Source organism: Tetrahymena thermophila, assembly GCF_000189635.1.
Source record: "Tetrahymena thermophila SB210 genomic scaffold scf_8254185, whole genome shotgun sequence".
Taxonomy (NCBI): Eukaryota; Ciliophora; class Oligohymenophorea; order Hymenostomatida; family Tetrahymenidae; genus Tetrahymena; species Tetrahymena thermophila.
The window spans coordinates 90,120-117,265 of record NW_002476085.1 but is presented as its reverse complement, the minus strand read 5'-3'; the positions used below and the strand labels follow the sequence as shown (position 1 = coordinate 117,265).

The following is a 27,146-nucleotide window of genomic DNA, read 5'->3' as shown; positions in this document are numbered from 1 at the left end:
AGATTAGTCTATTAATGAAGAAATAAAAAATTATGAAAGATTTCAAAAACATTTTTTTGACCAATTAATATTTGAAATTTAAAAACCTAATTTTTACTTTACTACTTTTTTTTAATTTAAAATTTGATGTTAAAAAATATTATAATTTGTATTTTAAATTTTTATTGTAGGTTGTAGAAAATTTTTATTTTTGATAAAATTCTATAAACTTAATTTTAATTATTATTTTTTTATTTTATTTTAAAGTAATTAAACAATTTATTAATAATAGCAACATTTATTAAATATATATTATTTAATTAGTAGAACTAACTATTAAGTAGCAGTAATTAGTTTTGCAAATGACTGAATTTTTTTCAACTTAAGACAAAGAAGTTAAAAATCTAACAGATAAAGTTTAAAATCACTTTTCTAAGAATGTTTATTAAGGAAGACATAAAAATAGATATTAAAAGCTTCTAGAGAATAAGATGCTCTCTTCTGAATATAATTTGAAAGATTCTTGTAATATTTTTTCGAAAAAGTAGATTGATGAATAATTCTTTATAACGCTACCAGATTTAAAGTAAATTTATGAAAATGAAAAAAAAATTATTAGTCAGTGGGAGTAAATTGTTAAAGATAAATAGTATGAATCAAAAAAATAATCTGAAAACAACTCCAAGGAAAGAATTCATACAATTAGCTCCAATTTTGAAGTTTACGATGGAGATTTCAATAAAAAAATAATAAGGAGGAGTTCAACTTTAGCTTTATTAAATGCAGAGAGAAAAGATATTTAACCTGAGCAACATCATACAGAAGTTGATCAATTAAATAGTAATTATTTAAGGAGAAAATCAATTGATAAAAATTATAATTTTTTAGCAAAGTCAGCTTTATAAAACAAGGTAAAAAATAATTATGGCGTAATGCCTACATATAGTGACTACCAAAAATTAAAACATGATAGTTTATAGGGATTTGAAACTTTTTAAACTAACTTTTATTCAACCTTTTATGAAACCCCAAAATTAAATGAAAAAGAGAAACCATTTAAGCAGATTAAAAAATAAAAATTATTTTAAACTGCTAGAATTTAAGATGAATAAAAAAATATAGAAAATAAACAGATAGTTACTTTCCCTCAATAACAAAAGAAGTGCGTTTAAAAGTCTAATTTATTAAAGGAATAAAACGAAAGTGTAGATTTTAAATAAATTAGCTTTTATAATGATAGCAATGGCTTCTAAAAGAACAAAACCAATAATTAAAATAGTTCACGGTTTTCGTTTAGCAATATAAAGGATATATAAATCCTCAAGCAGACCCTTAAAGAATAATCAGATACCTAATAGTTACCAAACTAAAAGAAATTAAATGAAGATTTTAAGAAAAAATTTGATAAATTTAAGTTCATAAATAAAATAGATCTAGAAATGGGAGTCAATTATACTTTTGAAGAGCATATGGAAAGGATATGCAAAGATAAGGAGACTTTACAGAATTTCTAAAACCATATTAACAATGTTTAATTAGGACAGTAGAGTATTAATAATCCTAATTAAAATAACAATTAGTTTGATTCTAAAATCAATATATCTTTGAACTCTAAGCATATAAGTTCTTAAATTTAGTCAAAGGTTTAATTTAATTCAAAAATAAATGTTTCAAAAACAAATGCTTTAAGCTCAAGCTAAATCAGTGTAAAAGATGGTATTTTGCACTCAATCAGAAAAAAGAGAGAAGAATCAAACTACACCACATAGCCTTCACAATCTACTAATCATCAGCTAGTTCACAAAACAGTGAGTACTCCAGCAGCTATCATCGAAGTTCCTAACAATTTATTTATGAAGAATAGCAATAAGAGATAATCAATTTTATCTCTTTAGTAATCCTAGAGTGTGGTCTAAAATTTTAATTTCCCTTTCTAATTTTTGACATCTCTATCTAGAGAAGAATCAACAAAAATTAACACTGTTCAATCCTTCTTCCCTGATTTTATAAATAATTTGAGATTTTTAGAAAAGTAATTAAAAAAATTATTATAATTTAAAATAATATAATCTAAATTTTTAAAAGATATAAACAAACAAAAAAGAGGGCAGCAAGAGCACTAAAGAAGATCTTAGGATGGAATGAAAAAATGGCTCCTCTTATATTAACTGAGGATGGAACAGAGATTAAAAAAGATCTGGACTTTTAGACAGCTTTTTTTGAAGAAGTGATAAAAAATCAAAAATAAAATTCATTAAGAGATGCTGCATAGAATAAAAAAGATGTTGGAAACAAATTAAATTCATCAGCTAACCCAAATATCATAACTCTAAGCTTTGACGTAATATGGGAAAGCTTTTAAAAGTATTAATATCTAAACAAAAATCTTATAGAAGTTTTAGAAAGAAAAGAAAAAGAATTGTTTAAATAATATAGAAGTTCATTACTTGAAGAAATAGTGGATATTCATAAAATGCAATCCTAATAGCTAAATAAATATCCTCTGTCAAATAAGCAATATCAAATTTTAGTTACACTTCCTAGAAATATATCATATATATTAGATCGTAAAAATTATCTTTAAAAAGAGCAGGCTCTTGATAATTTAGTAATGTCAGAAATAAATTTAGGATAGTTCCCATTTTTACTTTAATTTGACAGGATAAGAAGCAAGTATATTAATTTGTCTAACCAGGTTATTCGTAATTATGAAAAGCATGTATGAAAAAATAAATTCTTATTTCTATATTTCTTTAAAATGCAAAATTTTATTTATTCTAAAAATTTTTTTCTCATTAAATTTTATTTTTGAGATTTAAAATTTTTTTCTTAATTTTAATGAGTTTTTTTATATAATAATATAAATGCATCATGCATGCATGTTTGCTTATTAATTAGTGCCAATTTTTACCACATGTCATTTTTAGAAAATTTTAAGAAAATCTAAAAAAAAAAATTTTTTTTTGAATGAACATATTTAAAATAATGATTTATTTTAATAATTACAATAAATTAATTGAATATTAAAATTTGAAACAAACAGTTAAATACAATAAAGGATATTATATGAATAGCTAAAATATAAAATGTAAAAAGATAAAACAAATATAACAAAGATTAAAGTATTTAAATATTTAAAAATTAAGTTAATTATGTAATTATTTTGTGATTTTTTATTATCTTATTAGATAATCTAAATAGATATATAATATAGGTTATTGTGAGAAGCTTTATTCTAAATGCTCTATTTTGTTAATAGCTTTTTTAAAAACTTTTAAAAGAATTGATTTTAAATTATCACTTTTTTTTTCATTTAACCCATGCACCAATATAAGATAAATCTAAGTTCATAGTTTCGAATTTATAGGCTTCGTGGAGGAAATTCATGTAATCTAAGAATGCAGGTTTACCTATTTTTTTAAATTTGTATTTGACTTCAATCTAATCTCCAGGCATTAAACTATAATTATTTGATTTAGCTAATACACCATTTATAAAAGGGAATATTTAATATTCATATTTCAAGACTTTGTTTGTGAGCTTTTTATATTTAGTATAGTAATCAAACTCGTCTTTAACATCATCTGTTGGTTTAAGAAGGTTCTTTTTTTCATCCCATTTTGTTTACTCTGGGAATAATTCTACAAAGATAATCATTTTTTTAGTAGGGGAATCGCTGTAGAAACCTATTTTTAACATTTCGTATTTTTCATTTTCTAAGTCATTCAAAATATGGTCAAGCAAATTGGTTAAAATTTTTGAACAAACAACAAAACTTGCATCTGCAAAAAATTGGTTTCCAAAACATCTAGTTTCAATTTCTTTAGTTTTAACATATTCAAATCCAAATATTTCTTTAGTATTATGATAAGCTATAAATGCACCATCCATTCTACCTATAATTTTTTTTAATTGATTTTTTAATCTCTTTGCTAAAATTACAATAATTTATTTATTATACCTATTTTAAGTTAAAATGCATATTTCAGCATTGCACCACGAATGAGATCATAATACTCTCTTTCAAAAGAAGAGTGTAAGCCAAATTTAGTATTTATTCTATAATCAATATGATCAAGATAATTGTTGAGATCGTAACGAATAGGACATACTGCTCTTGTTTTAATTTCAAAAACAAAAGGTTGTCCAGTTTTAGGATCAATTGCCTAACAATCAATCTAAGAACGTAAGCATATATCTATTTATTAAAATAAAATACATATAAAAAATGCAAATTTATTAGCTTTTTTTCTATTCAAAAATTATTCTATTTTATTCACAAAATCTGGATTAATTTAAAATTTACTTTTGTTGAGCTTCATAAAACGATGGTGGTCATCATCAATGAGCTATTCCTTAACAGGACTATTTTTTAATAAACCGTTTCTAAAAGTTTCAGGATCAAGAGTGAGTTATCTTTCCATAACCTTACCTAAGTCCATCAAGATCTAATTAGGAGTTTCAAATAAACCACTGTCACTATCAAGAGCATAAATACCATTTTTAGGATCTAGCTTACGGAGCATGTTTGAAGTTGGCTTTCTTTAAGAAATCATGTACTTTTTAGGTTCTTAGTCATAAGCAGAAGAAATATTATCAAAGTTAGGATTACGGAAAGAAGAAAACAAGAAATATATTTAAGAAAGTACATTAGAAATAGTAGAAGTACTCATAACATAACGGATATTACTCTATTTAGCAAAGTCAAGTAAAAGCTTATCATTAGAAGGTGGAATATAAGGAGGGATACGATCAAAGTCAATATCATCTGGTTGTGGAATAGTCTTCAAAAACTCACCTCCATCTGGTTATAATTAAGCAATATCTTCTAACTTATAAAGACCAGGACTATATACTACTTAATCTAAATTATGCATGAGTTTAGGTACTCTATGGAATGTTTATTCATTTTCAATGTTGATTATATTGACATCATCCAAGGGAATTTATATAGAATTAAAAGAAGAATTAAAAATAAATCTGCTTGATTATCTCTTTTCTTTGATTTCTTCTACTTCACCTTCTTTACCAGGTTCAGTGCTTTCAATTTTAAGAGTTTCAGCAAATCTCTTTGCATGAATATCTTCATCTTCTTCACTTTTTTTTTATTTGTCAGCTTCCTATTTGGTGACAGTTTGTTATTGCTAAAACTATTATTGCTATTGCTATTGCTATTATGCATATTGATTTTATTGATTATTTTGAGATCTCTTTCTCCCTTTTCTTAAAAATATGGAAATTAATATTCAATAGTCTTTGGAGATATTAAAATATCTAAAATAGATTGATTATAAGTCATATTTAAGATTTAAATTAACATCTCATCCTTCAAATATTTAATATAGTCATTCTCTTAAGATTAATAAATAATAAAGACAAAATCACAATGAATGAATGAACTAATTAATTTACTGTTAGTTTTAAGTAGAAAATCTATAGCTATTAATCAATAATGGATTAGTAAACTTTTTTTAAGTACAGAGTAGCTTTCTTAAAAACATTTTGCTTTAATTAATATTTGTCTATCTATAATGGTGCTTTATTTATTTATTGTGTTAATCTATCAATCAAATAAACAATCTTAATTTTTAATATATTTTTGGTTGAGTAGATTTTAAGAAATACAAAAAATTGTAGTACTTTTTAATTTGTTATTTGTTTCTTCTTTTTTCTAAATATTTCTTTTTACAAGATATGTACCAGCAATAAATAAATGAGCCCTTTCAATCCAATTAATTATTTTAGTAAAGATTTTTGATTGATAATTTAACTTCAATTTTTTTGTATTAATAACATTATGAGGAGCACATAAATATTTATTTTTAATTAGGGTTAAACTTCATTTTAGAATTAATAGTCTTATAATTTCAAATAAATGAAAAATTAATTACATATTGCTTTAGTAGAAATAAGTGAAAATTCTATCCTTTTAATCAATATTTATTTATTTGATTGGTAGATAGATATCTGTACATTTTTAATTTTAATTTTATAATTAATTTTAATTCATTTTATATAAAATATTTTAGATTTTAAAAAAATTATTTAATTATTTTATCTACAAATCCAATTTCGTTTAAATCTTGAAATTAAAAATTTTATTTTTCTTGAAAATAATTTAAAAAATATTATTTTATTTTAAATTTTTTTGCTTACTAAATATTTGGCAAATAAACAAAATAATTAAATATTTTTAAAAAGAGTAATAATAATTTTATAAAGCAGTAATAATGTATGTTACCAATTAAATTAAAAAAATAAATGGTAGAAATCTATTTATGATAAAATATATAAAAACTATAAGTGTAAAACCTTAATAATTTTATCTAAGCTATGGTTATATCATAAATACTCTTAGTAATATTATTATTCACATTTCACAATTTTATTTATTTATATAATTTAAATTAGATAAAATTAATATCATTTTATTTTTATAGTTAGTTGATTAAAAGCATCAATTTTTAAAAGGTTTGGGTATTTATTTTATAATGATTGAAATAAAATCTTTTTTTGGATTCAAATAAAGTAACTCTATCTTTAAAAGTAGACTCTTTTAAGCTAATATATTCTCACAATTTAATCTATTTTTATCTAAGTAGACTCAATTGTTATTAAAAAAATCATCAGTTTATTACTGATAAAATCTTTTTTATTATTATTATAAATCTTACACAAAAAACAAAAAATTAAGAAAAAACAAAATACAAGATTTACTAAAGAAAATAATGGATACAATATTTTAGCCTAAACTCGTAATTAATGCAGATGATTTTGGGTGGTTTTAATAAAGAGATGCTGGCATAATTGAGGGTTTTGAGACTGGGGCTATCAGTTCAACTTCAGCAATAGCTAATGGAAACTATTTAGAGGAAAGTTTAAATAAGATTAAAGATTGCAATTATGGAGTTGGGTTGCATTTAAATTTGACAGATGGTCCACCTGTTTATAAAGAAAATATTGCAGCTAATAGTTTAGTGGGAAAATACATGTGGTATCCTAACGATTATGAAGATTAAATATAAATTGATGGGTTTCATGGGCTTTTTCCTTTACACTCAATGATTAAGTAAAATAAAATAAAGGAAATTGATTTAGAAAATGAAATTAGAGCCTAGATTGCTAGATTTATTACACTTCGTGGAAAACTTCCAACTCATATTGACGGTCACAAGCATATTCAAATGATACCATTAGTTGCAAAGATTTTGGGATGCATCATGACAAGAGAGTTTGGTATTTATAAGGTTAGATTTTCTTTTGATGAAAGCGAAAAGTTATCTAAAGATATGAAATTCTAATACGAAGAATCTATTAAGATATATAAGAGCTATGGAATAAACTCTACTGATTATTTCTTTGGTAAATTTGGAGATGGAAAATTTAGTAAAGAAAACATAATTAAGAGTTTAGATACATTTCGAAATAAATTAAAGAAATCAACAAACATATCTGTTGAAATGATGTGTCATGTTGGATACCCTTCTGTTAATCCTCCTAAGTGCTTTTCTAGTTCATAGCAAAGAGTCAAAGAATTAAGAATTTTATAAGATGACAGTCTATAAAACTACATCAGAAATAATTACAAGCTAGAATCGTATGAAGAAATAGAAAATTAAGAAAAAATAAAAGATAAAACCTTAAGAGAAATTCTTTAAATTAATCCTAAAAAGTAGCTTATCTTATCTTATTGTAACTTAAATTTAGAAGAAGATTGTCTGGACTCATTGGATAACATATTAGATTTATTGAAAAATACAAATGATGTATATTTTGTGCAAGTGAAGGGATAGCAATTTGATAAGAATTATTTATAATAATATGTAAATAAACTGATAAAAATTAAACATGAAAACTAGAACATCAAAGATAGAATAATTTATGTGCATACTTTAGAAAAAGACTAAATTATAAAAAGTCTTAATGAAGTAGATATATTTTTAAGCTTTTCTCCAAATGAAAGTTCTACATAACTAGAGATACTGAAAGAATGCTTGTCTAAAAATATTATTTGTATTGCTAGAAATACAAAACTTAATCAAACTATAATATAAAATGAATAAACTGGACTTCTATTAAGTGATTGTCATAACATTAAAAATAGATGCCTAACTGTTCTATCAAATAAGGATTCAATTGCTTCTATTATAAAAAGTAATTTGAAGTCTTTAAAAATAAGCTAAAATTAGAACGAAGCTATGGACGAAGAATAAAAATAAAATTACTGAAATAATTCTAAAAATATAATTCTGTTTTTATTTTATCTTAACAATTTAAAAATTATATTCTTAACAAAAATGAATAAACAAATAAATTTACTTCATTTTTTAATCTAGAAAATTCATATCTAAAAAGGCAGAAAGATATACGATCTATTGATCAATTTATATAAATTATTTGTCTTTTTTCAATTACATTGTAATTAGTAATTGATCTAATAATATTTGTGTGTCTATTAATGTTTATAAGATGATAAATTGAAATTAAATTATAGGAAAATACTTAAATTAACTTAAATGAGAGAGGACTAAAAAATTTATATTAAGGACAAACAAAATATACAATAATAAAAGTGTATAATAAATGGAATAATATTATTAATAATTAATTCTTATTAATTTATTAATTGACTTTTGTATCAATCTTTTATTGAATATAGATAGATAGAGAGTTTTTATTAAATAGAAGTACATCTATCTTGTATTATATTAGTTATTAAATAGATGTATGTATGTATTTATTTATTTATAATCATAAAATAAGTGAAAGTCGTGTCATTTATGTTATACGTGTGAAGATTTTAAGCGGTTTGACTAGTAAAAAATATTACATTATTTTAAAAGCTTATAAATCCTATTTATTTCGGAATCAAACTATAGCAAGGCTATTTATTATTTTAAATATTCTTTAAATAAAAAAATTAACTGTGATCAGTCGATCATTACTAGGTTTCGTTTGTTTCATTTAAAACACTTTTAGATTATTCTTTTTCATGATTAATTTCTTACATCTGCTATTACACACCCATGTTATTATTTAGTTCTTATAATTACTATTGTACTACAGCATCATCTGGCTTACTTTATTTAGTACTATCTATTTTAGATATCTATTTGTTTTTTTTCGAAGGAGTTATCATTTTAAAGAACTTTTCTGAAATTTCTTTCATTTTATCAAAGCAGTTCAACTATTTAGATTTATGAGGGATTACTTTAAAGTTGTCTTCAGTTTAATTTCCTTTATGTTCTTCGATTGCAAATGCACATTATTTTACCAGTGTATCAAAACTTAAATTGACTGATTCTCCTGTTAATGCACTATTTATTTATTAATTAATTATATTTTATATAAATTGCTAAAATAACATTTAACATAGATTTTTTTATTAAGTAGCAAAATAGAAAACAAAACAAAAAACTTAAATAGATTTTCACTTTATCACTAAAGTGTGTGTACCAAAATAATAAAATATCAAATTAAAATAATGAGTTTAAATAAAATATCCTTTACCTTGTTTCAAAGTAGTTAATGTTATATTTAGAAGCAAGATTAGCTCCCTAAAGAGCACTAACTTTTCTATCCTAATTGATTTAAAAATAATTTAGAAATAGAAGAAGAAATATTATAAGAAATACCTCGTTCCTATCAACTTTGTTACCGATTAATATTTTTTTAATACTTTTGTTAGAAATCTCTTCCACTTATTACAGCCAGTATTCTTCAATTTCTTTTAATTAAAATAATAATATTTTAGCGTCTTCACAAAATATATGTTTGTAATTGAAGTCTGTAAACGTCATCATAAATTTAATTTATTAAAATATTAGTCTATTGATCTATATGTATTTATCTCTTTATTATTATTGTCATACTTTTAATCGGTAAATCAGTCAGAAAAAAAGCTTTGACATTATTTGTATTCAAGCTTAAAATACTCAGTTCTTTGAAGAAAGCAAAACATTACTGATAAAAGAATAAATAATATATTATTTTTCAAATTACTTCTAAAACTTTCATAATCTGTCAAGTCAAAAGTCAGAATAACTCCATCAGCTTTTTGGAAGAATGATTTAGTAATAGCACCAAATCTTTCCTAACCTGCTGTATCCCATAAATCAATTTTAATGCTCAAATCATTTACTTTGATTCTTTTTTTAAAATGATCAACTCCAATAGTAGGATTTGGTTTCATTTCCATAGGATCACAGCCATTAATTTTATTAGGGTTCCCATTTGCTTTAATATTTCATATTATAATTACATATACTATAATTCATTTATTGAAAAAAAGCTGAACAATTATTTAATTAAATGTATATTATTATCCTTATTACTTTATTCATCGCCATCATTTTCATTATTGTTATCAGAAACATATTTTTTAGCTAAGCATGTTTTACCTGCCCCTATTAAATTAATTAAATGTAAAATATTTTACATAATCAATCATTTATTTTTTTTAATAGCTTTTAATTTTGCGTAAATTTCTTATAATTTTATAATTATACAATATTTTTTCCATTTTAATCCTTTTTTGTAATTTTTGTTGAAATACTTAATCAAAAAAAAAAAATTTTAAATTCCAAATATGCTTTAGAATTTACCTGAGTTTCCAATAATTATAATATCTATTTACACCATCGCTTATCTTTATTTATTATGTGTATACTAATTCTAATAAAAGTTGATAGAGAGTATAATTGCTAATAAGATTTAGAGGTAAGAGCCTTTAGTATTTTTTTATTATTGATTTTTTAATTGTAAATTTCTTAATTATGTAAAGTAATTATTTTAATTAGCTTGCTTTAATTAATATAAAAAATTGAAATTTGTTATTAATTCTGAATATTAATTATATTATCAATTTTTAAGCTAAGTAAAGTTTATAAATTGCAATCAATAGGCATATAATAAATATAAAAATTTCCTCTATTTTTCTTTTTTTCATCTCTATTAAAAAAACAAACAATATCAATTAAAAATCAAATAAATTTTGATCAAACCATAAAGAATTGAGAAGGTCTTACTTGTTTTCTTTTAATTGTAATTTGAATTGAGATTTATAAATTTGAAGCAATCAATATTTTAAAAAATTCAAAGTAGTTAAATACTACTACATTATATTATTCAAATAAAAAATAGAAACTTATATGACCTATTAAAATAAAATATTAGAATTCAAAAACTATCTAGAAAAGTGTTTAATCTTATTAAATATTTAATAAAATCTCTCGAAGGTATTAAAAAGATAATCTATTGCATTTCATTATCTATCTATCTGTCTATCTGCTTGAAAAATTTTGCTTTTGTGTTGTTTAAATAATAAACAGCCAATAAAAATTAGCAAATAAAACTTCGACAAGCTTTTAGAATCGAACACTTGATGAATTCTTACAGAATGAATTTAGAATTAGATATGATAGATAATTAAAATTATTGAAAAATACATCTATTTAATTTTGAGCTGTTCTTTCTCTATACATTTCGATTTCCGAAAACATTGATAAAATGATTTTAAATAAATTAATAAATAAGTTGGTTAGTTAGTGTGTAAATTATAGATTCATTCATTTTTTATAAAACTCTAATGTTTTTTAGTTTGGTATCCATGATTTATTGCTATCAAGATTTTAATTCATCACATATGTTTCTGTTCCATTGGCATTTTCTCTCCCTAAAATGTTTAAATAGACCAGGAAGTTTACATAATTCCATATATTGTGGATCTTAGTTGTGTGACGCGCAAAGTTGAATCCATTTTTTTCAAACTCCCATTTTTAAATGTCGCATATAAAACATACATTTTCTATATCAAACTCCGTTTGATGTTATTCATCTCTCAAATCTGCAAATGCATCAATGATAATACCACTAATCACATTTAGCATGATCTGAGAAATAATGATGAAAAATGAAAAATCAAATATAAAAGTTGTATAGAAATCATAGTTTGAGTTGGCAAAGCTCATGTTATACCCAAATGTACCAATACCATTATCTTCTCTTAACCCGTAGAGAACTAGAGATATTAAACAATGATACGGAGTGTCGCAAAGCTATTCGTCAATGTACTCTCCTTGAGGCCCAAGTACATTAAGTTAAAATCTCTAGCTAAAGCTTGTAAAACCAGTGAATGCATACATATTTAAAAGGATAAGAATTAGCAAAAATATACCTAAATTGAATTGAAAAAAAGTTAATAAATAGCATATTTATGATTAAAAATTAAGTAATTTCTACTTAGTTTTAAACAAGCATTCTATATAAAAAAATAGTTGTTAATCTATGCATTTTAAATTCATAAAATGATAAATTTTAAACTAAAATTTGAATGTTAAATAGTTATGAATATTAAATAATTTGTTCATTTTTACTTAAATTTCTTTTTTGAAATATTGAAATATATCAAATTTTATAAAAATAGCAAGCATTAGTTCAATAAAGAAATAAAATTTACCTAAAAATTTTCTCCAACGCATTTTAAGCGCCTGTAGTACTGAATTCATGGTTTTATTAACGAAGACAAAGCAGAGACAGAGCAAGTAGAAGAAGAATTCACTAATATAAATACCACACAAAGAGAGAATCAAAATTAAAAAGAATGGGAGCAAATCTTTCCTTTTGAAAATAGAATATATCAATAATATTTTTTATATCTACATCCTTATCTTATTCTCTTTACTGTCCTGTTTCTTATACTCTTCTTTATTAGCTATATTTTATTATGTTTATAACTCACTTACATCAATCCTATAGTATATCTTAAATCTTAGAAGAAGATAGAAAGAAAGTATAATCATAGAAAGATAGACATTTAGTTTTCCTAATACCTTAACAAACGTAGTATGCTCTCTAACAACCTTTTGTCGTATTATTAAAATGTATATTAATTTAAATAAAATATTTATATTTTCCTTAAAAATAAATATTATTAAATAATATATTTGAAAATAATCAAACTAAAATTATTTATTTTCAAGCAATAATTATCTATTTATTTATCTTCATTAAAACAAATTTTTCAAATATTTTAATAAAAAAAAGATCACAATTTTCTAAATTCAAAAAATTGAGGATTTAAATTATTAAAATAATTATTTACTTTCTATTACTTCTATTTTTTATTTGATATATTATTTTAGAAAAACTGAATTTGAGTAAAAAATTATTTCAATTTGATTATGATATATGATAATTTATGTTTTTTAATTTAAATTATACCTATCCATCCTCAATCTTATAGGAGAAACTTACAAAGATAGTGATAATAAAGTTGATAACGGCTAACAGTATGACTGGCTTAGAGTGATCAGAGTCAAACATAACTATTTGCAATAGTTTAGGCCAGAGTGGAGAGTAATTTTTGAAAAATTTTCTATTTTCTTCCATTTCTATCATAAAGTGTGGAATTGCATCAATCATAGATCCTAACTTAGAGCCATTATTAGATCTATCAACATTTTCTAAGAACTAATTCTAAGTTTCACTAGTAAAAGAAAAAATTTAATTAACATATCTTTACTTTCAAAAATATTACTATGATAAAAAGAAACATTATGGAGGTATAATATATTAGTATTCTATTAAGTTTCCTAAACTATCAACCAATTCTATGGTTTAAACTATACCATCTAGAAATTTAAATCCTGTTGTTATTATTCCATTATAAGTAGTTCTGTAATTTGCTGGATCTGATATTCTTTTTTTATAGAAATTAACATAGGTTGAAACTTCTTAGGAAATCTTTTTATAGTTGTTTAAAATTTTTGAAATAGAAACTAATATTTTAATAGGCTAATTCTTCTCTTCCAAAAGGACTGACTGGTGAAGATTCTCACCTAGCTAGTACTTGTATATTTGAATTAACTTTTCAGGGATAAAGTATAAATTGGTGTTGTCTTAGCTGCTTTCGTTTATTTCAATATTTAAGAAAGTCTATTATTTTATGATATGTAAATATGATTATATTGAAATTTAATAATTTACTTTCACTATGTGCTTAAAAGTTTGTAAGAATGTTTCTTCTAATACTTTATAGTTTACTACTGAGCTTATATTTTCTAAAATATAATTATTCTATCCTTCGAGCAAAGATATCACCAGTTCTAGGACATAAACACGAACAGTTTGTAAAGTTAACATGTCACTAGTAGCCTTTTTAATCAAAATTTTTGTTATAATCTACCACATTTTTTATTAGTTGAAGAGCTGGATAGTAAGATTTTAATTTTCAAGGCAGGGACCAAGATGCATTTCAGCCAAACCAATCATAGAATATGTAAACAGCTTTATAAATGTTTATGAAATACCTCCTTCCATTAGCTTTTAAAAATAAAATTAATAAATTTAAATAAATAAATAAAATTTTACTAATTAGGCCTATGCTTTTTTACTAGTTAAGGTATCAATTTGCCATGATTTGAAAAGTAATTCACATAAACCTATCATTCTTCTAAGTATACCTTACTCACCAATTATTTTCTGTAAATATTCATGCTATTCCTCAGCAAGGTATCTGAATAATTGAATAAACTCAACACTTAAGTCACCAATCTTATTAAATTTTTTTCAATTAATTTAAATCAAATGATTTTTAAAAATATACCCATCTTAGTGTATTATCTTCAAAGTTCGTTTCATAATTCTTAACTAAAGAGAAAAGCTAAGGCATATACTGGGCAACTAAAATGATAAATGATGATATTCTTAATAAATAAAATTTATTTTAATTTAATATTATATTTTACCTATTTACAGAATAGAAACAAACAATTCTTTATTTGCAGGTGATTCTTCCAAATATTCTCTAATAATCCCTTAGAAAAGAGTTGTGTCTAAAATGAGAAGACGATTCATTAATTTAACGTGATTGCACATAGAGTTGTAGTTATAATACTCGCAAGATTATAATTTACTGTAAGGATAAAGAGCACTGGGTTGCTTAATTTAATTAAGTATGTAATTCATAAAAATACTGCTTATTTTGCAAAAATTTTTTAGTTTTATCTGTTAATAATGAATTTAATATAAAGGAGATTTCTCGATCAAAATAGATTCATTTTATTTATTTCCTAGATTATCTATGAAGTTAATTATTTCTTTATAAAAGTCATAGTATTAAGGATTTATGTTTTTAGGTTCTACTATACCTGAGGAACGACTCATGTGTTTTCTAAAAAATAAAAAATTTATTAAATTAAATTTAAAAATTATAAAATATTTTACTTATATATTTTTATGTATTTCTTGTTCACTAACCTCTACTCATACTTTTCGAAAATGTCTTCTATTTTTCCAAAGAGCTTACCTTCTGGAGTAGATGACTTCTATTCTAAAAGAGCATTAGCTTACTATTGCTTTAAGTTACGAGGTATTTATGATTTGAGCATTACATGAGTAAATAAGTCTCTTATAAATATAAATTCGATTACCAACTCCTATATCTTCATAAGCTCTCTACCGTTAAGAAAATTAGCATCTCCTACCAGCTTTGTAAAACTGATTATATTTTCAAATGGCAAGAATATAGCGTAGAGACCAAAGTCCTTCAAAAAGTTCAGCTACTTTTTAAGCATCTTTTAAAAAATTTTAACTTTTGATACAAATCCCTAAATGTTAGCCCTAAGTAGCTTCTCAAGATTTTAGATATTAGATTTCAGAGCAAATATTTTTGTGGAAAGTTTATCTACCTTTAGGTCACTTCCAATGAGCAAATTCATTTCAAAGTTTCTTTTTTCAAAGCTCTAGATGACATTTTTAGCTTTCAAAAAGTGAATGTTAAAGAATCTAAACATTTCAGTTTGAATATCAATAAAGTACTCTGACTGTTATTATTTAAAAAATAATAAAACTAAATGAGAATTTTATATAAATCAAATATAAATTACATCCTAATAAAGCTCTTCTAAGAAAGCAAAGGTTTACTCACTTAAATGTGAATTACTCATATCAGGAAATATTTCAGTCAAGATGTCAATGTTTTTTTAAGGGAAAATAGTTTCATTGTTTTCCATAAGAATATTAAGTAGCTTCATACAAATTGCAAATAATTAAATTGTTTTAAATGCAATGTGATCTTCTTAAGTCTGTGAAATTTCTTTTAATTTAGTAAAATTGTTTGAATCATTAGCTGTGATCACAAAGCAATCATCCTCCAAGATAGTGTTAAACTTGTTATTTACATGCTTTAAACTTTCACTTATTCCCTTTTTAATATATTTATGTGGTTTCATAGTTTTTTTTGAAAATAATCCCCCTTCAAACATCTCATCAACTATCATCAAAACATTTCTAGATATACCTTATTGTTATATATAAAATTTATTTTTATTAATTGCTTTTATATTTATACTTACTTTAGAAGCAATGATAAAGAACTGAGCTCTTTTCATAATAATCTTCTTTTTTTTTAGTTCTCGAATCATACTTTTCTATAATAATTAAAATTGATTCATACATATTTGTCCTGAATCTAAGAAGGTTTTGGTAAAGGAAAGAAGAAAGTTCAGTGACATCATAATACTTTGTGTCTACGTGATCAAGCACATGCTCAAAATGATCAAATATTAGTAGAGGCTATGGAAAAGTTTCTTTTTCTTTCAAAGAAGTTAGAAGATCATGATAAAATGTGCTGAATTCCAAATAAGAATCAGTTTAGTCTATTAGCTTTTATATAATTTCAAGATTATTTTTTTACATCAAAGCAGCCATGTTATCAATATTTTCGTATCCATATACTTTCAAAATATCAAGACACTTATTTAAAACAGCAAAAGGTTACATATAATTTGGAGAAGAGTTTCTAAATGTGTGAATATTTGTTTTGACACTTGATTTTGGATGAATAAAAAAGTAATACTTTTTTTTAAAAATAAAATTGCTTAAAGTAAATTTATTTTTTAATAATCTAATTTTACTTAAAATAACCTAATGATAGAAATGTCTATTCCTGATCTAACTATTTTAGCCTAGAATTCTTTCAATTTCAAAGGATAATTTTTTTTATCTGATTTTGAATAGCTGGCAGAGCTTTTTAGAGTTTTATTATTAATGAGAATGAGGAAAAATTCATATTCGTCTGTGCTTATTATCTAATTTAGAATATCAAACAACTCATTCTTCAAATCTTCAATTATCTCTGGAGGAGAAAAAGAATCTGTAATCTTTTTACCTGTATAAAATAATATTTGTTAAAACTTATGTAAACAATTCAAAAAAAAAATATAAAAGAAATTTAATTTACCTAAAACATATTTGTCTATCAATTTATCTAAATTTTTTCTTGGCTCCTTCAATACATTTTTCTTTGAAAAAAGATCCTTAAGGATAACGTAAGAATTATAAGATTCCTCAGTACATCTTCTAATACCTTCAATATATAAAGTAGAGGAAACACATTATTCACGCATTAGCTTTTGAATGTTTGATTGTATTTTTTAGAACCCTTGAGGTGTTGAATCTAAAAACTTTTTATTCATTTAAATATTCAATATTGTCCCAAATAATATTTTGTAAATGTTCATATTATTTTAATCATCTCCTTCATACAAAAAGTAAAATTTCTTCTTTTCTACTGTAATATCTGGAAAATTCATATCTATCAATTATTAAAAAAAAAAATTTTAATTACTCAATTTATTTATCAATTAATAAATTACCATCTGCTATCTTTTATCCTTCAGAATTTTTAGACAGTTTTTCTTAAAATGTTCTTTTAAGCAAGCCTTGGTTCACTAACTCAGTTTCAAATTGCAAATCTTTTTAGTGAAAAAAACACAATACCAAGATATCTGAAAGAAGAACTAAAGATTTCTCACTGATAATTTCACTTGCTTCTTCAGTGGTAAACTTCTATAGCTCGACATTTAAAGTGTTAAGAATTTTTTTTAGAAAAGCTTACTCTTTGCTTCCCTTAAAAAAATTAACAAAAATAAATATTATTTTTAAAGTTTTTAACAAGTAAATAAATAAATTTAAATTTTACTGATATTAGCCTGCATTTAAGTATTGCTTTGATTATCTTGAGAGAAAAGTTAAGTAATTTATTTTAAATATTGATAGAGAAATCAATTTCAGATATCAAATCAATATATTGCTTAATTTCTTTAGAAATATTTTAATAGTTTAAGACAATATAACCCTTTTAATTGTAGTGTTAAGAGAAATCTCTAATTCCCATTCTCTAGAAAGGAGAATAATTTTCTATGGTCTTCGTTTCGATTTTTCTTAATTAAGATATATCATCTTTAATCAGTAAAATATATATTTGCATTAAGAATTCGACAATCTTTTCATACCAATTCATCGAATAAGAATCTATTACTTATATCGTATTTGGCATATTCATTATGATATTATGAATATATTCAGTAGTAGTTATATTTAAAAACTTGCTATTTAGTTTTAAGAAACGTTTTTTTGTATTATTATGTAAATTGACCAGTTGCAAATTATCATGGATAAACACATAATCTAAAAAAGAATTGTCTTCAGCTAATTAAGCAATTTAATTTTCATTTCCCATCTTAGTAAACTTCGTTCTCATCAGACTCATATGAGCTTCAAACTTTTAAAATAAGCCCATGTAAATAGCTTCATTTTCAAACAAGAAGTTAAACAGTGTATTAATTATACAATCTATTTTTTAATTTAAACGTTGGTATTAATAAAAAACCTTTTCTCAACAAGAAAAATATTTAAAAAATTCATATTTTTTAAACTTAATTTAAATAATTTTGATAAATGAAATTCAATTTTAAAATAAATCAAATTGATTTATTTCAAATAAAAATATTTTTTTTTTGAATTTAGAAATCAAATTTATTTACTCCAAATAAATTTTTGGTTTATTAATTCTTATCTCTTAAAGATAATAAATTTTTATTTTAATATTCTATATTAATTTACAAATTTTAATGGCATTTATTATTAAACTTATACAATATCCTATGCTTAAATTTTTTAAAACTTTAAAATATTTTTTGATATTTTGAAAAATTAATATTTTTACCATCTAACCTGTTTTAAGTTATAATTTGTTTGTATCTGGTGATAAATGAACGCATTCTTGAAACTCTGTGATGAGTGCAATCATCACACTCACATTTCTAGTTTTTGTTTGTTAAAACATATTCTTACAAATTATCTGTTGTGGGAATTCTAGTAACTATTTGTTTCATCTTTTTCATTTACTTTCCTTTCATAAATAGCGCACTGGTGTTAAGATTACTTGAAGAAAATATTTAATCTTAATTATTGTTTAAAAATATGCTTTTAGATTCTAATCCCCTTAATTCTGCTCTATCATGAACTTCAAAATGAGCTCTATGTTTAGAATCATAAGCACAAAAAAAACACAGGGAAATGTTACATCTAGGGCACATGTAAAATTTCTTTCTAAAATTTGTATCAATATGGTACAAAAAACAATCTTTGACAATGAGAATTTCCCTTTAACGAAATTTATGACCTAGCATTGCACAATCGCAAAAAAAACGCGACTTTCTGAAATATTTAATATTATGCCCTTCATGGCAATATCCTATGCAATATTTACATACTCCATACCTTTCACTTGGAAAGCAATCCAAACAAATATATTAATCCTGTAAAATACTCTTCTTTCCTGTTTGCAAGAAAGAACATGCATGTTCCTTTTCTACTAGATTCTGAGCTTCTATATGATAAGTATAGTGATTTTCTAATTCGAACAATAACTTTTTATTCATGGATTGAAATCAAAACTAATTTTAATAGATATATCCTAATTGCTGATTATTTAGTTGATTTAATAATCTAGTTATTTTAAAGTTAAAATTTCAGACCTATTATAAATATATTCCTTTCCTTATATTAAGTAGTATCCTATTTACTGCAGTTTGATTAAATTTAAAATAATCAAGTCTTTACAAAAATTCTATTAATTGATATACAATAATTAAATGAGTGATAGAAATAAGAATTTCTTGAAAAAACAAATAAAAAATATCTAAAATCGTAAATTTTCCAAGTATTTATAAAATTAAATTCAATTAAATATTTATTACAAATGTTTAATATTATTTAAGATTAAAATTAAAAAGTAATTTAAAGGTTTAAAATAGAACAAAAAAAACACAAATTAATTATTTAAGACTAACATAAAATAATTAAATTTAATAAACAATTATTGAATATATTCTTTGCAAGTAGGTTTAAGTGTAATAGCTCCAAGTAAATATTACTAAAAATATGATTTTTTAATTCAAAGATAATTTATTATTGCAATTAATAAGCATTTAATATCTTTGTTTTTAATTAATTTAAAGTGTTTTTATTTCTTCAATTTAATAAACATTAATTTATTTGAGTGCTCAGAATCCATATTTTTCACTGTAAGGAATCTTCATTTGATATTGGTTATATATTTTATAATAAAATAATGATAAATCAAGATATTATAATTTAAAATAATAAAAATTCTAAAAAAGATAGATCTGATTTGTTAAGTTTAATAGGCTTTTTAGAGTTTTAAAATGAATAGCAAAAAAAAAAATGTAAGCTTGTTTATGGTGTTCAGCAATTTAGTGTCTGTCATTAATTTATTATCATTAGCAACCCTTTTGAAGTAAGAAGATACTCCATTTGCTTTGAAGATAATAGTTAGTATTTTGTTATTAGCTGTGTTATTCTAAGGAAGAAACATTCCTCCTATCAAAGAATTTGGAGTGATATTATTTTTTTTAGATATAAATTTAAACATGAAACAAGGATTAAATGAATTTTAGTTAAATAGCAGCAGTATTTTAAAAGTAATGAAAATTTTTTACTTTGGTATCTACATACTGCTCCTTTATTGCAATATCTAGTATTAAGTAGTTTACATGATCGGATTAGTCGGAGTCGAAGCATATTTTCTAATTTTAGGAAGAAATAGCATATTTTTTATAATATAGATTATAGGTTTATCTCTTCATTAGGCTTTTTCAAGACTTTTATTTCTCTAACTGCCTGCATATTAATTTTTTGCCATACCCCTAGCTATTTATGCTATTTCTAGTGTGCTATTAGTCTGCGTTTTTAAAAATTTTAGTGTTTTTACAAGTTTCAAGGAAATATTTTACACTATTTTTGCCACTTTTATTGGAATATTTTCGCCAATCTTTAAGGACAATAGGAAAATTATAATCCGTATTGCTGGTGAAGTGTTAAATAAGAGAGAAGGTTTCTTTGCTGTCTTTGATTTAGCTTTTGGCTATTTTATTTTTTAAGATCTTAGTTTAGAATTAAAAATATTATATTTAGTCTGCGTTCCATTTCTATTCATAAAGATTTATTAGCAGATAAAGTATTTTTTGGAAGGACCTTATCAAATAATAGTAAAAGTAGATTAAAGTAATAAACTTAATGGTGCATTTAAAGTCAAAAATTAATAGCACCTTGCTAAATTTGAATTTAGCTAATTATAAAACGATTAAATTGAGTTATATTTATAGGATTTTATGGAATTTAACCCAAATACATATTTTGAATTTAGTAAAGATGGTATTCCACACCTTTAATTAGATTCAAGCAAGTATTTTTACTAATTTAATCCTGTCGATTTATCAAGCTTTAAATTACAATTTAAAATGTTTTACAAATCAAAAGTTCTTTATAAGCAATTCTAAGTATTCATATAATTTGACAAATGTTATTAGTTACTTGGGAAATTTAAAACAGATAAGATACTTTTAAAATACCCATTATCAATATTGTATCGCTATGGAAATACTGGAATAAATTATCAACCAAGTGACTTTATAAGATAATATTATCTAATATTAGTAAAAACTTTATACTAAAGAATGTGCTTTGAGAAATGTATTTCTTATCATATTCCAATTAATAAAAATTAATTATTCTATGACTTGTTTGATGATTTCTATTGATTGTTATTTATCAGTAATCAGCAAACTTACACTAATTATTAAAAATCTCGCATTTTCAATAAAAAAAATATATTTGCCAAATTAAATTATCTTTTACTTAATTTGATAAGAAACAATTTATTTATTTATCATAATTTTTTTTAACTACTTTTTTGATTTTTTTACTTTTTTAATATTAAATGAATGCTCTTATTTTTCTACTATTAACTTACAGCTTAAATTTTTTTAATGTAATAATAAAGTGTTACTAGTTTGTAATATTTTAAAAATAAAGAATATAATTTTTATCTAAGCATTAATAAACTCTTTCTAAAACAAGAAATAAATCAAATTTTTGATAAATAAGAATTGCCCATTTTATTTGCAAAATAAATAAAAAAAAGCAAATTAATAAATAAATCAAATAAATAAAAAAAAACGAATTTAAGTCAAAAATTTAAAGAAAGTTTATTATTTTATCTTCTTTCAATCAAATATTTCTGTCTTTTTTAATAAGCAATATTAAATATATTTTTTTAAAAAGTATTCATTTTGTTAAATAACATATAAAACCATAAAATGTAAATTAAAAGTAAAATATTGTTTAGGTAAGAATCATCTTAAAAGTAAAAATATTGAACATTCCAAACCAAAAAAAAATATGTTAAATAATAATTACCTATTCTGTTAATTCTTTTATAATGTTTACAGAGATTTACAAAAATTGAACAAAATTATAGTTCAAAATTTATTCATAAATTTAGATCAAATTACAGCAATCAAGATATTTATTATGTATGTATAGCATTTCAAACTAAATTCTCTTAAAATTAAGTTAAAAAAAAAAAAATTAGCTGTTTCTAATTTTAATATCTATCTAACTATCAGCAAATAAAACCTTATTTAATTATACCTAATGTTTGAAACATATACATTTTCCCTTATTTTAAGTAAAAAAAATCTTTTATAATTATCTGATCAAAAAAAACTAGAATGTAAACATGTATCATCAGGTGAATTAAATATAATCTGATAAATTATGAGGGTGAAAATGTTCATCGACTAAAAACCCTTCCATTATTTAAATAGATCTTAAGAGAAACAGTTTTTTAACATTATAAAAATATTTTTTGTGATATAAACTAAAAATTTTCTATATTTTAGTTTAAATGGTTATTTTTCCTAGGCTATTTATAAAATTATATTGATTTTCATATTTTTTTTTATCAAATTACTTATCAAATCTGTGGAAAAAATATAAAAACTAAATTCTTTTTATTAAAAGTAATCAATATAAAAGTCAAGTTTTTATTTTAATTAGATATAATTTATTAATAATTAATTAAATTTATATTTTCATATTTTGAAACAATAAAAATCAAAAGTTAAAATGGATCAATAAGAACAAAAATTTGAAAGCTTGGAGAACGTAATTAATAATAAACTTTTATTTTGTTTGATAATATTTAAAATTTGGTAAATAGTTTTTAGAATCTTCTCTCTCTACTCATACAGATGTATCTATTGAATTATTGTAAATATAATTATAATTGCTTATTTATTTTTTCTTTGAAAAATATGCTTTTTTTAATTGTTTTTATTTATATAATTATATTTATCTAAAGATATCAGTCTATTGGAGCCAAAGGAATATCAGATTTAAGTTCAGGATTATAAAAGTGTTCGAATTTAAAATCTTTGAAGCTTGACCTCGAGTAATATATATATTTATTTATGTTTACTTTGCATTTTATTCAATTATTATTGCAAAAAAAGAAGTTAAAAAATTCCCTTATTTTTAACTTACACTAGCTATTTTTATCTATTAATTTATTATTGAATTAGAAAATAATTAATTAATTTATACTTTATAAATAGATCTAACGAAATTGGAGCATAAGATGCAGCAATTTTAGGTTCTGGATTAGTAAGCTGTGATAATCTCACAAATTTGTATCTTAATCTTGGGTAAAAATAATAATAATAATAATAAAGATATATTTTTTATTTAGATTTAATTTACTTTACTGGATAGTTGAATAAGATTAATATAATAATTCATCTTTCTTTTAACCTAAATTGTTTTATTTTGCATATTCTACAGTTTATTAATTAAATTATAAATTTTAAAAGCGAAAATCACATTGGTGATGAAGGTATATCAAGTATAGGATCTGCTTTAGCTAAGTGCACTAAACTCACCACTTTATCTATGAATTTAGAGTAAAATTAAATTTTTTATTCAAATGTTATTAAAATTATTAAAAAATGTATTAATAAATTATATTTTAATAGCATTTACATTAAAATTTTAGCATAAATAGTATTATATTCTATTAAAAATACATTTTTAATATTATAAAAGGAAAAGTTAAATTGGAGCATCTGGTATTCAAGAATTTGCATCTTCTTTAGGAAAATGCTCTAATCTCTCATCTTTTGAATTGAATGCCTTGTATTAAATTTAATATTTTATTTAATGATAAAAATTGTAAATAAAGAGATTATCATATGATTATTCAATTAAAATTTTTTTACTTTATAAGCTTAGTGAAATTAGCTCTTTTTAAATTTATTTTTAACAAAAATTTCATTTAAAAAAATTTTATTCTTAAACAAAAAAAGCCGTAGTAGCATTGGAGAAACTTTTGCATCTAATTTAGTCTCTGGTTTAGCTAATTGCTCAAACCTCTCAGCATTAAAACTCTAATTTAAGTATATTATTTAGTTTTTTTATTTAAGCTCTAGTTTCATATTAAATGGAAATAAAAATAAATTTATTTAAATTTCCGAATACTAATTAATTATTTTTCTATTCATTAAATCCTTAACAAAATTCTAATTAAATTAATAGGAATAATGAAATTGGTAATTTAGGGGCTTAAAACTTAGGTTCAGCATTATCAAACTGTAGCAATCTCTAAAATTTAACTCTTGACCTCTCGTAATATATTTTTTTTATTTCTTGCAATCATTTTATTCTGTAAATTCTAAATTTTAGATTTTAGAGAAATACTTATTTAAAAATAAACTAATCCAATTATTTAATAAAAAAATTCAAGGAGTAATTCTATTGGTAATGAAGGATTATAAGATTTAAGTTCAGGGTTGGCAAAATGTTCTAATCTCACATCCTTGGTTCTTACCCTTATGTATTATAATAATGATAATAATTATTTTAATTTTATTTACAATTTTCAGATATAATTAAAAGAAAAATAAAATAATTTAATGATTTTAAATTTCCTAAAAAAATTTAAAAACAGATTATTTAACAAAATTTTAAGTAGCTTAAAATTAAAATTTTATTTAATTAAACGAAAATAGGGAAAACAATATTGATGAAGAAAGTACCTCCTGTTTAGGTTCAGCTTTAACAAATTGTGTTAACCTTTCAAAGTTGATTTTGGAGCTTAAGTAAAAACGATTTACTTATTATTTATTTTGCTTACTATCTTGTTTAAATTTTAGAATTATTATTATTATCTTTTAATTTTATAAAATTCACTTATATCCAAAGAAAATGTCAATCAAATTTTTTATTTAAAGTATCAACCGCATTGGAAATAAAGGGGCATTGAACTTATGCGCAGCTTTAGGAAACTGTAACAAACTTTCAGATTTACATTTAGATTTGACGTAAAGCAAAATACTTTTTATTTTACTATCATTTAAAAAAATTTTGGAAAATAATTTAAAAAAAAAATATTTACACAAGTTTTTAGTAAAATTATTCTTTTTTAAATTTTTAATATAAAAAGAGAAAATAATATTCAAAATGAAAGTGATTTTGCAGCTGCTTTAGCAAAGAGTGCTAGTATCCAAATTTTGACTCTTCGTTTATGGTAAAAATAAATTTTTAATTGTAAATTTACTAATGCATATTTGGATAATACTTACTTCTATTTTTAAAAATAATTTTTTAACTTTTAAAAACTTAAAGGGATAATAATTTGGAGGCTAATGGTGCTATAAACTTATGCTCTGGTTTAGCAAATAGTGATAAAATTTAAACTTTGAATCTATATCTTAAGTAAAAAATATTTGTTTATATTACTTTGAATTCTTTCAATTATAAAAAAGAGAAAAATAAATGAAGTATTTAATGATTCTTTGTTGAGATTTATTTCATTTTAAATTTAAATTTAAAATTAATTTAATTAATTCATTATAAATTTAAAAAAGTGAGAATAAAATTGGTAATGAAGGTGCATAAGGCATGAGTTAATCTTTATCAAAGTGCCTTAATTTATCAAGCTTGACTCTTGAACTTTCGTAAAATAATATTTAATTCTTAAAAGAAATTTTCTTCATTTTTAATTAAATTTAATTAAAAAAGTAATCAAAAAGCTAATTAAAAATCTCAAAAAAATTTTTTTGAGTCATGATATTTTTCAAGTTTTTAAAAGAATTTTAGGATATTTTCTTATTTTTAATGTTAAATTTATTGATATAATAAATAATATTAAAAGTGGTAACTCTATTGGTAACAATGGTGTATCAGGTTTGGGCTCTGCTTTAACAAACTTTTCTAATCTCTCAAAATTAAGTCTCAATTTAGGGTAATAGATAAATACTTCTTAAAATTAATTTTATTTGAATTTTTATTTTTTTATAAAAAAATTGCTCCTTTTTGATACTTTTATTACATTTTTATTTGTAATACTCAGTAAATTAAATTTAAAAAATAATAGGATTAATGATATAAGCAAAGAGGGAGCTGAAAACTTAGGTTCTTCTTTAACAAAATGCGCTAACCTTTCAATTTTAGATCTTGATATCTAGTAAAGCCATTTTTTAATTAAATTATAGACTATGTTTATGCAAGAAAAAACATTATTATTAAATAAAATTCAAGTAATAATAAAATTGGTAATGACGGAGCTTCAAGTTTAGTATCTTCTTTAAAAAAATGCAGCAAGCTTTAAACTTTGAATATCAACTTATAGTAAGGATACAATTTTTTTTAATGAAAAATTAAAAAATTTATAAAATTAAACTAAAGATTAAAATTAAAAAATAAATCTTTAAAAAAAATTGTTTTTTTAGTAATTAATTAATAATTTAATTGAATCATTATTATTTTAAAGCTAAAACGAGATAGAGTAGAGTGTTTAGATAAAACTTAAGAATAAACTTCAAAAAATTAAAGGCTTAACTACCTTAATAAATATTGTTGAAGATGTAGATGATGAAGATCTTTGAAGAAAATAGCTATCTAATTTAACTTTATTAATAATGAATAATTAAATTATTTTAAATAATTATTTGTAGGGCTTT

The 27,146-nt window shown here is 22.3% G+C and overlaps 7 protein-coding genes across 7 annotated transcripts; 3 read left to right on the top strand and 4 right to left on the bottom strand. All coding sequences in view use genetic code 6, as the record gives it.

Moving 5' to 3' along the window:
- Window positions 1-341: 341 nt before the first annotated feature.
- Window positions 342-2,704, top strand: TTHERM_01079330 (hypothetical protein; the record flags this gene model as incomplete). The annotated part of the gene is made up of 2 exons (XM_001025701.2): window positions 342-2,011; window positions 2,065-2,704. The coding sequence occupies 2 exons, from the start codon at window positions 342-344 to the stop codon at window positions 2,702-2,704; spliced, it is 2,310 nt and encodes a 769-aa protein (XP_001025701.2).
- Window positions 2,705-3,288: 584 nt separating this feature from the next.
- TTHERM_01079320 (mRNA processing protein, putative) lies at window positions 3,289-5,480 on the bottom strand (the record flags this gene model as incomplete). The annotated part of the gene is made up of 4 exons (XM_001025700.1): window positions 3,289-3,875; window positions 3,941-4,177; window positions 4,286-5,202; window positions 5,392-5,480. The coding sequence occupies 4 exons, from the start codon at window positions 5,478-5,480 to the stop codon at window positions 3,289-3,291; spliced, it is 1,830 nt and encodes a 609-aa protein (XP_001025700.1).
- A 1,227-nt stretch (window positions 5,481-6,707) lies between these two features.
- On the top strand, window positions 6,708-8,207 carry TTHERM_01079310 (UPF0249 YdjC-like protein; the record flags this gene model as incomplete). The annotated part of the gene is made up of 1 exon (XM_001025699.1): window positions 6,708-8,207. One exon carries the CDS (start codon window positions 6,708-6,710, stop codon window positions 8,205-8,207), a length of 1,500 nt encoding a protein of 499 aa, XP_001025699.1.
- A 710-nt stretch (window positions 8,208-8,917) lies between these two features.
- TTHERM_01079300 (Rab-family small GTPase) lies at window positions 8,918-10,620 on the bottom strand (the record flags this gene model as incomplete). The annotated part of the gene is made up of 6 exons (XM_001025698.3): window positions 8,918-9,296; window positions 9,490-9,560; window positions 9,615-9,706; window positions 9,982-10,215; window positions 10,314-10,385; window positions 10,584-10,620. 6 exons carry the CDS (start codon window positions 10,618-10,620, stop codon window positions 8,918-8,920), a joined length of 885 nt encoding a protein of 294 aa, XP_001025698.2.
- A 926-nt stretch (window positions 10,621-11,546) lies between these two features.
- On the bottom strand, window positions 11,547-19,706 carry TTHERM_01079290 (cation channel family transporter; the record flags this gene model as incomplete). The annotated part of the gene is made up of 16 exons (XM_001025697.2): window positions 11,547-12,154; window positions 12,437-12,839; window positions 13,201-13,465; window positions 13,517-13,914; window positions 13,966-14,301; window positions 14,350-14,532; window positions 14,585-14,661; window positions 14,727-15,151; window positions 15,205-15,803; window positions 15,867-16,279; window positions 16,335-16,836; window positions 16,896-17,149; window positions 17,222-17,575; window positions 17,637-17,889; window positions 17,963-18,615; window positions 18,989-19,706. The coding sequence occupies 16 exons, from the start codon at window positions 19,704-19,706 to the stop codon at window positions 11,547-11,549; spliced, it is 6,441 nt and encodes a 2,146-aa protein (XP_001025697.2).
- Window positions 19,707-20,346: 640 nt separating this feature from the next.
- Window positions 20,347-21,283, bottom strand: TTHERM_001079289 (hypothetical protein; the record flags this gene model as incomplete). Its single annotated transcript, XM_012800477.1, has 3 exons — window positions 20,347-20,360; window positions 20,787-21,028; window positions 21,081-21,283. 3 exons carry the CDS (start codon window positions 21,281-21,283, stop codon window positions 20,347-20,349), a joined length of 459 nt encoding a protein of 152 aa, XP_012655931.1.
- Window positions 21,284-23,256: 1,973 nt separating this feature from the next.
- On the top strand, window positions 23,257-27,071 carry TTHERM_01079270 (kinase domain protein, putative; the record flags this gene model as incomplete). Its single annotated transcript, XM_001025695.2, has 18 exons — window positions 23,257-23,295; window positions 23,351-23,400; window positions 23,492-23,581; window positions 23,745-23,834; window positions 24,000-24,089; window positions 24,232-24,321; window positions 24,492-24,581; window positions 24,721-24,810; window positions 24,929-25,018; window positions 25,194-25,283; window positions 25,416-25,505; window positions 25,628-25,711; window positions 25,810-25,899; window positions 26,052-26,141; window positions 26,339-26,428; window positions 26,561-26,650; window positions 26,725-26,814; window positions 26,957-27,071. The coding sequence occupies 18 exons, from the start codon at window positions 23,257-23,259 to the stop codon at window positions 27,069-27,071; spliced, it is 1,548 nt and encodes a 515-aa protein (XP_001025695.2).
- Between the last annotated feature and the right edge of the window lie 75 nt (window positions 27,072-27,146).